Source organism: Gossypium hirsutum, chromosome A11 (assembly GCF_007990345.1).
Source record: "Gossypium hirsutum isolate 1008001.06 chromosome A11, Gossypium_hirsutum_v2.1, whole genome shotgun sequence".
NCBI lineage: Eukaryota > Viridiplantae > Streptophyta > Magnoliopsida > Malvales > Malvaceae > Gossypium > Gossypium hirsutum.
The window spans coordinates 57,130,179-57,142,521 of NC_053434.1; the positions used below are offsets into that span (position 1 = coordinate 57,130,179).

Genomic DNA, 12,343 nt, shown 5'->3' on the forward strand with positions numbered 1-12,343 from the left:
TACCATCCTGTAGACATTAGAATGTTAGAAATCAAACCCACTCCAAGCATAATCTAGAAGCATGAGACGTGGAGCAATTTTGTGCCATGCAAAGTGCTGAAATTTTAGCCATACAAAGTGCTCCATTATTGAGATGTTTTGTGGCTGGAAATTAAGTGGATTAATAGCCACATTTGTTGTCATTTTATCAGCCTATAAATAGAGGCTTGAACTTGTGTTGTAATGAAGTAAAATGAGAAGAAAAAAGAAATAAGAGAAGCAACGTGAGTGAGAGTGAGAAGGTTAGCAAACCTTGAGTGAGTTAAAATCTAGCAGCAGCTAGACTATCTAGTCATTGAGAAAATATTTGTAATCTTCGTATTGTAATATATTGAGTGTGTAATAAAAAGTAAATTTTCGGCCCATCACGTTTCCAACAAGTGGCATCAGAGCTACGGTTCGGAGCTTGGTTCGGAGTTCGGTTCGTGTCCGGTTCGTGTCCAGTTCAGAGTACCTTTGGTGTTCATCTAACAAGTTGATATGGGCGACGTAATTCAGCTACAAGTTCCACAATTGACGAAGACAAATTATGGAAATTGGAGCATTCGAATGAAGGCTTTGCTCGGTTCGCAAGATTGTTGGGAGATCGTTGAAAAAGGATACATCGAGCCCAGAGATGCCGCTACAGAAGCAGCTTTATCAAATGACGCTAAGAAGGCGTTACGAGAAGCACGAAAGAAGGATCAAAAGGCCTTGAATAGTATCTTTCAAGGTATGGATGAATCAACCTTCGAGAAAATATCAGATGTGAAGAACGCGAAGAATGCATGGGAGATTTTGCAAAAATCATTTCAAGGTGTAGAAAAAGCTAAAAAGGTACGCCTTCAGTCACTTAGAGCTGAATTTGAAATGTTAAAAATGAAGAGCTCCGAGAATATCGATGACTATGCCAATCGTGTAAAATCGGTGGTAAATGAAATGAAACGAAATGGAGAAACTCTTGACGAGGTAAGAGTGATGGAGAAAATTCTACGGTCACTCACACGCAAATTCGAGTACGTAGTCGTTGCCATCGAAGAATCAAAAGATTTGTCAAAGATGTCGCTCGAAGAACTTGTGGGTTCTCTGCAAGCCCATGAGCAAAAGATGAAGCTAAATGAAGATAGTGAAAATCTTGATCAAGCCTTGCATAGCAAGTTGTCCGTCGACGACGGAGAAACAAGTAATAACTTTAGCCAAGGAAGAGGAAACCGCAGAGGATACCGTGGAGGCTACCGTGGTGGAAACAGAGGAGGAAGAGGATCACGAGGACGTGGAAATCAATCATATGGGAGATATCAAGAAAATAAAGATTATCAAACATCCAACCGTGGACGTGTATCTAGAGGTCGTGGCCGAGGCAGATTTCAAGAAAATAAATCTCAGGTACAATGCTACAACTGTAACAAGTATGGACATTTCAGTTACGAGTGCAGATCAACACACAAAGTGGATGAAAGAAACCATGTAGCAGTCGCAGCAGAAGGCAACGAAAAAGTGGAATCAAGTGTCTTTCTCACTTACGGAGAAAATGAAGATCGCAAGAGAAGTGTGTGGTATCTCGACAACGGTGCAAGCAACCACATGTGTGGAAGAAAGGAGCTGTTCACAGAATTAGATGAAACAGTTCATGGACAAATAACTTTTGGAGACAACTCACATGCAGAAATCAAAGGAAAGGGCAAGGTTGTTATAACACAAAGGAATGAAGAGAAGAAGTACATCTCAGACGTTTACTACGTACCAGCTTTGAAGAGCAACCTGATCAGTCTTGGTCAACTCCTAGAAAAAGGATATGAAGTTCATATGAAAGACCGCTCACTCGCCATCAGGAACAAAAGTGGAGAATTAGTTGTTCGAGTTGATATGACGCGAAATCGTCTTTTCACCCTCGACATCGAGTCTGGAGAAGTAAAATGCATGAAGACGGATCTGAAGAATGAATCATGGTTGTGGCACTTAAGGTACGGACATCTCGGATTTTCTGGCTTGAAGCTGTTGTCGAAGACAAATATGGTGAATGGATTACCAAGTATTAATCATCCAGATCAACTGTGTGAAGCCTGTGTCAAAGGAAAGCAGCATAGGCAGAAATTTGAAGTAGGAAAATCTCGAAGAGCTAGAAGACCATTGGAAATTGTACACACCGACATATCTGGTCCGTACGACATTGAATCACTCAGTGGAAACAGGTACTACCTAACTTTTATTGATGATTATAGCAGAAAATGTTGGGTTTATTTTCTCAAAGCAAAATCGGAAGCCCTAGAAAAATTCAAGGAGTTCAAAGCAATGGTGGAAAAACAGAGTGGTCGATATTTGAAGATACTCAGATCCGATAGAGGAGGCGAGTATACTGCAAAGCTTTATGAAAGTTTCTGCAAGGATCATGGAATCATTCATCAGTTAACAGCCAGACGCACTCCACAACAAAACGGAGTTGCAGAAAGGAAGAATCGGATAATTCTGGATATGGCAAGAAGCATGATAAAAGGTAAACACCTTCCGAGAACTTTCTGGGCTGAAGCCGTTGAATGCGCAGTTTATCTGTTGAATCAATGTCCAACAAAAAGTGTAAGACACAAGACACCAGAAGAAGCATGGAGCGATCACAAGCCAAGAGTTGGACACCTCAAAATTTTTGGATGCATTGCATATGCACACGTTCCTGAGCAACAGAGGAAAAAGCTTGACGATAGAGGAGAGAAGTGTATCTTTATAGGCTATGACAAAAGAAGTAAGGCCTACAGACTTTATAATCCTCTTACTAAGAAATTGATTATCTCAAGAGATGTCGAGTTCGATGAAGCGGATTACTGGAGATGGAGTGAAGAAGAAAAGAAAGTGGAAGGATTATTTTTCAACGAAGACGACAATGATGTCATCAACCAAAAAGAACAAGGCGATGATCAAAGTCCTGGTACAACAGCCCCTTCGTCACCAACCAGCAGCAGTGGAAGCAGCAGCTCAGATGAAGCACCCACAAGAACACGGAGTCTCAACGACATCTACAATTCTACGGAACCTGTAGAGCGCAGTTCGACTATTCACTATTCTGTCTAATGACAGAATGTGATCCAGTGACATACGAAGAAGCAATTGAAGACAATAAATGGAAGAAGGCCATGGACGAGGAGATTGCTGCAATAAGAAGGAATGACACGTGGGAGCTAACAAGTCTGCCAGAAGGACATAGCCCGATTGGTGTCAAGTGGGTGTACAAGACGAAGACCAACAAAGAAGGGAAAGTAGAGAAATACAAGGCAAGACTAGTCGCCAAAGGCTACAAGCAAAGACAAGGAGTGGACTATGATGAAATATTTGCTCCAGTCGCAAGAATAGACACAATTAGGCTTCTCATAGCGGTCGCAGCACAATACAAATGGAAAATCTATCAGATGGACGTCAAGTCTGCATTCCTGAATGGCTACTTGGAGGAGGAAGTCTACATAGAACAACCACCTGGATATAGCATACAAGGAAAGGAGGACAAAGTCTACCGATTGAAGAAAGCTTTGTATGGATTGAAGCAAGCCCCAAGAGCATGGAACACAAGGATCGACGAGTACTTCCGAAGAAATGGATTCATCAAAAGCCCGCACGAGCACACCCTGTACACAAAGAAGAATGGATATGGAGATATCATGATCGTATGCCTATATGTGGATGACATGATCTTCACCGGAAACAATCCAGGTATGTCTGATGATTTCAAGAAAGCTATGACTAAAGAATTTGAAATGACAGATATCGGTGAGATGTCATACTTTCTTGGAGTCGAGGTGAAACAAATGCAAGATGGAATTTTTGTCTCTCAAAAGAAGTATGCGGAGCAGATTTTGAACAAGTTCAAAATGAAGGATTGCAAGCCAGTAGTCACGCCAGCTGATCCAGGGATGAAGCTAAGTGTTGATTCGACAAGGGAGTCGATAAATTCGACGTTGTTTAAAAGTCTCGTTGGAAGTTTAAGGTATTTGACAATCACACGACCAGATATTACATATGCAGTAGGATTGGTGAGCAGATTCATGGAGAAGCCGAAGCAAGACCACTTAATTGCCGCAAAAAGAATTTTGAGATATATCAAAGGTACGATGAACCATGGTTTATTCTATACCCACTCACAAGATTCAAAATTAGTTGGCTACTCAGATAGCGATTATGGGGGAGACTTGGATGATCGGAAAAGCACTTCCGGATATGCATTCCACATCAGTTCCGCAGTTTTTTCATGGTCGTCAAAGAAGCAACAAACAATTGCTCTCTCAACATGTGAAGCAGAGTATATGGCCGCAGCAACTTGTACATGTCAAGCAATGTGGTTGAAGAATATTTTGGGAGAAATAGGTGTTTCAAATGAAGGTCCAATTACCATCTACGTTGACAACAAATCCGCTATATCACTTGCCAAGAATCCGGTGTCGCACAGCCGAAGCAAGCACATCGATACGAAGTATCATTTTATCCGAGAGTAAGTAAAAAACAAAAACGTGGAGTTGGTCTATTGCAGGACAGAAGATCAACTGGCAGATATTTTCACAAAGCCGTTGAAAGTGGAGACATTCAACAAATTCAAAGAGAAGCTCGGTATGAAAGTTGGGTTTGAGGGGGAGTGTTAGAAATCAAACCCACTCCAAGCATAATCTAGAAGCATGAGACGTGGAGCAATTTTGTGCCATGCAAAGTGCTGAAATTTTAGCCATACAAAGTGCTCCATTATTGAGATGTTTTGTGGCTGGAAATTAAGTGGATTAATAGCCACATTTGTTGTCATTTTATCAGCCTATAAATAGAGGCTTGAACTTGTGTTGTAATGAAGTAAAATGAGAAGAAAAAGAAATAAGAGAAGCAACGTGAGTGAGAGTGAGAAGGTTAGCAAACCTTGAGTGAGTTAAAATCTAGCAGCAGCTAGACTATCTAGTCATTGAGAAAATATTTGTAATCTTCGTATTGTAATATATTGAGTGTGTAATAAAAAGTAAATTTTCGGCCCATCACGTTTCCAACATAGAACCCACAATATCCCAATGCTTCTGGTAAAATTTAGCACAAATCCCATCCATACCAGCGGCCTTAAACAGAGCCATGCTAAAACTCTCTTATCGGACCTCCTCTTTGCTAACATCAATAGATAGCTCTGCTATACTAACACTACAAATTTTTGAGAAACAACCCTTAATTGGATATTCTCCAATCGAATAATCATCTAAACTATAAAGTTTTGAGAAATGATCAATAGCAAGTCTCTCCAGTTGATCTTCATTGAAACACCACGCAACCCCATCTACTTCCAAAGTATCAATTTTGTTTTGCTTTTTTTTTTTTTGCTCAAGGTACGACAATGGAAAAAATTAGTGTTCTTATCCCCATTCACAAGCCATACGCACCAGGATTTCCGTAACCATAATATCTCTTATTGGTTTAAGATATTTTCTATCTCTAGTCGAATTTCAGTTTCCCTTTGTCTCAACCGTACTGAATTACTTAGTTCCAGATCTTTTTGGATACAATCTAATTCCCTCAATACCTTTCGCTTATAAACGAAAAAGATATTGAACACAGTGGTATTCCATTATTTCACCAATTTAGTAAAATGCACATATTCTCAAATATATTACTGTTAGCCTGACATGAATTAATCAACACATCCCTAAACTCTGGATGTTTAAGCCAGCTAGCAATGAAACGATCCCTTTTTCAGTGGTGTCGAAAACGGGACCAAAAATTCAACGAGTGAGTTTGTAAATATTATTAATTAATATTTATGATTCAAGTATTATATTATTAAAGTTTTGATTTAATAAATTATGTTAATTAGTCGTATAGTCAAGTTTAAGTGGTTATTTTCTAAAGTCAAGTGGTTTTAGAAAATAAGGTATCAGGACTTTGTTTCTATAAATCGAGCCCATAAATATTTTAATAAATATTTACAAAGTTTTATTAGGGTCATATTAAATGTAACATCCCAAAAACTGAGTCAGTAGAAATTGAGTTGGCGAAATAAAAGAGTGGTTACATTTTGATTTTGAGTAAAGATTTTGAAAATTTTGAAAAGTAATTGATCTAGTTCAGTGACTAATTGTTATGTTTGTGTGTGCGTCGTCCTGGGTTCAAACCCTTTCTTTTGATTTTTTCTACCTTTGTCTAAATCTTATTCTTGAGCATCTGGTTTATATTGTATTTTCACTCAATTGATTATAATGATGAGCCTAGTGGTTCAGTGGTTAATCTTTTGTATACCCTTTGGTCTTGTGTTCAAATCTCTACGAAAGTAATAGAAGAATGTTCTTTTTGTTTATGTTGCATTTTGAGTTAGTTTCTTATTTTTTTAAATAACTAAATTTCAATCAAAATTCCCTTCTTTTTCGCATCCACTTTTCATTTTTGTTTTCTGCCATTCCTCTCTATTTGTCTTCTTCTTTTTTTTTGCCTTTTCTTCTTTAATTACTTCTTTTTTTTTTGCTTTTTTGCTTGAAATTGATTCTGTACGGGGTTTGGTTTCTCCTTCTTGGTTCAATTCGTAGTGCCGATAAGAGTTTGTTTCGCTAGTATGATGAACTTGTTCCATTGGGTTTTTAAGTTTGGGTTACAAGAGTTATTTTCGCTTTAAGTGTTGGTTTAATGGGTTTGGTTAAAATATAATATCATTAAAATATAATTAAATACGAAAATATTTTAATATTTATATTAATATTAAATAAAATAAAAAATATCCTCCTACCATCCCTCTCTGTCCTTCCTCCTCTTTTTTGTTGGATTTGGTGTCCTAAGTGTAGTATATTCATTTGTAAACTTATAATTTTTTCAAATAGATTAGTTAATAAAACAAATTCATTGATTACATTAATATACTTTGTATAATTGTCCTCATATGGTCTTTGCGCGCAAAGTAAGAAAAGAAGCAAATGTTACTCATTGCTTGTCTAATTTTAAACTAATACTAAGCGGTATTACGTGGTCAGATCGTAATACAGAAAGAGAACTTATATTAGTAGACGAAACTAAACATATCATTAATCTAATCAGAAATGAACAAAATGATTTAAAGACTGATATGTTGTTTATCAAGTCTAGTTGTGGATATAATTTGTCTTGGGCATCAGAGCAAATAACTCCCAGAAGATAACGACATAGATGTGACTGACTGGACTAGACTTGACAGTATATCAGATGGGAACCAAGAAAAATAGATATTGACAGTATATCAGATAGGAACCAAGAAAAATAGATCTTGAATCTGTTTATGGATTTATTCACTTGTGATGTTCATAATGTGGCATATTCACTTGTGATGTTCATAATGTGGCATACATAAATCCTGAATGGATGACAGACTATGTATGCGTGACTTGTACACTTTGATGTAAGTAAAAGCCTGAGTTTAGATAGATAAGGAAATGAAAGCCGGTGCGTTGGGTGTACAAATTTTGTAGTATGTGGCATCATTCACAATAGTGGAATTCAACTCAAGACATGGGTAAATGATATCCTCTCATTGGCATTACATGGTTGATGAAAAGTAAACATGGCCATGGATCATTCGTCTTTATGATGAATGACTTGATTACTATTTGATAGTAATTAACTTTTCATAAATGAAGATGTAGTGATTACCATGAGATAAAATAGTATTATATTGAGAGAACATATGTTATCCTAAAGAGATTAAAGATATCCTATGAGGATAACACATTATGACAAGGTAATTGGATGAGTACTAATCGAGTTGCTTTTGTGATGGTATGCTATTGAGGAGAGCTCAGTCATGATACTATAGTGAAACGACTTCGTGACTAAATGAGTTTATAATTAATAGGCGAAAAGCTGAAATTTAATTATAAATCATTTGAGCCTTAATTGAATATGTCCAATCGGTCCCTCCTCTAACTTGTTGAAACTAGAAATGAATTGCATGTTGAATCAAATGAAAAAAAGAAGGTGAAATGGAGAAATAAGAAACATTTGGAAATGATTAAGGTTTTATCCAAAATGAAAATGAAAATGGAGAAATGAAATCATTTGAAAATAAATGTGATTTTCTCCAAAATGAAAATGAAAAATGAAATTATATTTTTTGAATTAAATGAAGTTCAAAAATGGAAATAAATCATTTGGTCATAGTGAACTATTGAATGCGGAAATATTAAATATATTTTCTCATATATTCTTTTACGGTAAAATCGTATGATTTTAACGGAATTAGAATTGGGTTGAGAAAATTATTTAATTATAAATATATTGAAGTTTATTTTTTGGAAATAGAAAAGCAAATATTGGGTTGGATCAAATTATAAAGTATTGAGTTAAAAGTCCAGAAAGTAATTGTAATTGGATCTGATATGGAAGAGGCCCAAAAGCCCTTTATGTAACAAGGGGGACGATAAACCTTAGTATCATTAACTAGGGTTGTCGCCCCCTACATCCTAGTTTAACTAGTTAACTAGGATTTTGTTTTTTAGTTGAAATAAACTTCTACAATTCAACAATGGTTCTACCTTCTCTCCCTATAAATAGATGACACTAGTAGAGCTATTGACACACAACTTTCGGATATCGTTATTTTGCCCGAAAATAGAAAGACTTTTATTTACTAAGAATTAAATATATTTTCTGAAATAATGATTCTGTCATTTTCTATTTGAGAAGAGAAATTTTGTTTTCACCCCAAAAGAAAAGATAACTGTTTCTAGTTTTGTGTTTGATTTGAATCGTTCGAGTCCACACTTGAAGCAATTCGTGGTATGAGAGTAGCGGAGAAGATTGTTTGGTTAAAAGTCGTGAATGACAAGGATCTGTCTATTCGAAAACACATGTATGATTTCCATCTAGGGTTTATTACTATAAATATCACAAATCAGGTCAGTTTTTAAAATTTTTATTTTTCGGTGTGCAAAAAACCAGTTTTTGAACTAGATTTTTCCAACCCCTCCCCCATCCCTCCCCTCTCCTCCCCCCACCCCCATCATCCCCTTTCCTTCCCTCTCTCCCTCATTTTATATAATCTATTGGTTTTTTTATGAAGTTTCATGCTATTTCCTTCTCAACTTACATCTTCTCAACACAAGCTGTGGTTTCTCCTTCTTTTATGTCATGGCTCAACCAAGTTTCTACTTTTTCCTGTCATCACGGGGATGTATGGTAACTAAAAATACAGATTTTCGGAGCATCTCTATGCTCATGAGTAGCCCTCGTTTTAATACCTTATGATGCAGTATGCAATTTATTTGTTGGTGCTAGTGAGAATTTGGTGTTGTAGGTACTTAGGTTCTGTCTAAAAAAAAAGAGCTTTACTTTAGCTTGATCATGGTCAAATTGAGGAACAAGTTAAATTTGAGTATCCTATATTTGAGTAGCTTGCAATCTTAATTGAAATTTTTTTGCTCATTTCAGGGAGAAGGACGGTAAGGGTAAGGGGAAGGGGGTGTTGGGGGAGAGGGAGGGAGAGGGATGGGGTTGGGGCCGACGGGGGAGGTGGTGGAAGGACGATGGACAAGGTGGGGGAGGAGAGGGAAGAGGTAATTTTTTTTTTATTTAATATTAATATAAAATATAAAATCAATTTTTTATTTAATTATATTTTAATAAGATAATGATGTGGCGAAATTTAATTGGTTAACACATCTTTTAACGACATTGACAACATGTATTAATTATAAAATTAAGGTTTCCTTTTTCATGTAATTTAATAGATATATTCGTTGCTATAATTCAAAATGTCTTTAAAAAGTGGTAAAAGAGTGTTGGGTTGCATAAAGGGAAGTCCATGAAAGTTAGATTTAAAGTTCCAATAATCATTTCACAATCATCATATTTATATCTAATTTTTACACATAACAAAATAAAACTAAGCATTTGGTCCACCTTAACAACCATTAAATTACACATTGACTGTCATTCAATTATTATCGTTCATAACCACAGCTTAGCTAAAACATTCAATTTTTAACTAAAACACCCCCTTTCTGCTAGTGGAGTTGCATCATTCAAATTTAAAAAAAAAATAAAAAAATAAAAAATTGTTTGAGAAATTTTAAAAATATACATTCTTTTTAGAAATATATAAAATACAAAAGAAACACAAAAAATAGCATAAACAAATATCAATTTTTAAAAAATAAAAAAATATATAGAAAATTTCTAGAAAGTTAAAAATATATATTTTCTTTTTTAAATATATAAGCTTTCCTTTTTAAATATATAATATGACCACTTCCGCTACCGACGTGCATGCACCGGGATGAAGAATCAACACTAAACAATCAAATATAGTGCGATATGCTACAAGTGTAACATGTCAATTGTAATATTTGTAATGTTTAATGAAACACCCAAGTATTCTAAGGATCAAACTCACAGGAGTCAAGGATTAAGTGATCCCTAAACAATTGGGATGCAATTAAGGAGTCTACCTAAGTACTCACTAAGTGTCATATTACAGCAGACCATAATTGAGGTTAATTATGCTAATTAATTACCTAAAATAGAAAATGACCAAATTGTAAAACAAGTAAAATTACGAAATCAACAAATCAATAACAGACATAAGTTGATTGAATTACATGCTGTTAATTAACCTTTGGGTTAGGGATCTAAATTGATTGCACTTCTAAATTGGCTTAATTTTATCCCTCGGTCTCAATTTTATCAAGTTAGACAAATTAGTCCAGTTTATCTCTCGACCTTACCAAACTAATTCAGAACTATCAACTTGGTGTACAATGAGATCTCCCCTCAGTCTCACTCATCTAAATTTTCCCTTAGGGACGTCAATCCTAAGTTATGAAATCTATTCAATTTAGTCCATATTTCTTTGAACCAAAAATTAACTAAACAAAATTTTCATCAACCAACCACCTAGAATTTAGCTAATCATATTCATTCCTAAACAAGCAATTATCCAACACTCAAGCAAAAGGAACATCAAAGTAAACTCAAAAGAAAGTTGATAAAAATTCAAGCTTTATTGCAAAAACTTGAAGAAAACAACAATGACAACAATTGTGGTAAATAAAAGCATAAAAGATAAGATTTTTTTTCAAATAAAAATACAACAAAGTTGAGTTATATTAAAACTAAGGATTAATGTGCAAATACAAAGAAAGTTTAAGGTACTAAATAGCAATTAGCACCAAGCTATAGTAAAGTTAACTAACTAACTAACTACTTAACCAAAAACCAAAAAAGTTAAAGTCTAAACCTAAAAAAGATGAAGGAAATAAGTAAACCCTAAGCTAAAAAGATAATGGAACAAAAATAAAGTAGCTCACTTTAGTTCATAGCCAAAAGTGGCTTTTAACATTTGATTACAGCCTAAAATTTTCGATCAAAATGTCCCTGGACGTTGTATTTTGATTGGTGTTGGTATTGGACAAAAACTACCTCATGCAGTTATTTTTCTCCTCGTCAGGCATCGGGGTCCTCGATGTTTCGGATCGAGCCAGGCTCTGGTATCGCGACACCCACGTTAGTCATACATTGGGGGGTCCTCGATGTTTCGGTATCGTGATATCATTAGAAATAACTTCAATTTTCTAGTCTTCAGCACTATTAAGGGTATCACGACTTCCATGACTCAGTATTGCGATACCCCCTCCTAGAGGTGATATCTTCAATTTCGGGCCATTCTCGACTTCTTACACCACTCAATCATATCGTTAGTTCCCCATGGCGCGTTTGACTAATTTGGGTCAAAAAATGGTTTAAAACCAACAAAAATAATTTATTAACGTTAAGAACTAAAAATTGTCAAAAGTAAAGAAAATACATTACTCAAGAATAAACTCCTTAATTATAATAGAGAGCCTAATTTGACGTAAATTACAAAAAATCATAATACAAAAAAGAGCGAAAATTTTAAAAAAATTGTAAAAAATTAATATAACAAAAAAATATAAACAAAATAAAAAAATGTACTTTTAATATATGTACATATATACGATATATTTACGCATATAATATGTTATATATATTTAAGTAAAAAAGTTCTTTTCATGACCATAAACTATTTTCTGACTTTGTTTTGGCTATTTTTAATTATTTTTATTCCTAAAAAATGCGTTTTTTTTAAAAGAAGACATTCAACGTTATTAAAAAGTACATAAATCTACATTCAATTTTATGTTTAATAGATATGTGTAAAAAAAATTTAGATTTTTCTAAAAAAAATACTATTTTTAAAAATTTTGCTTTTTTTTATCTTATATTTAAAAAGGAATGTGTATATTAAAAAAGGAAAATATATTTTTATTTTTTTGGAAAGCTTTTTACAAAAAAAATTGAAATTTTTGTGTTTCTTTCATATTTTATATATATTAAAAAGAAAGTG

General features: G+C 34.7%; 1 protein-coding gene across 1 annotated transcript; it reads left to right on the plus strand.

Moving 5' to 3' along the window:
• Positions 1-311: 311 nt before the first annotated feature.
• LOC121210012 (uncharacterized) lies at positions 312-2,690 on the plus strand. Its single transcript, XM_041082077.1, has 3 exons — positions 312-1,003; positions 1,469-1,967; positions 2,561-2,690. Exons 1-3 carry the CDS (start codon positions 520-522, stop codon positions 2,688-2,690), a joined length of 1,113 nt encoding a protein of 370 aa, XP_040938011.1. The 5' UTR covers positions 312-519.
• Positions 2,691-12,343: the final 9,653 nt, after the last annotated feature.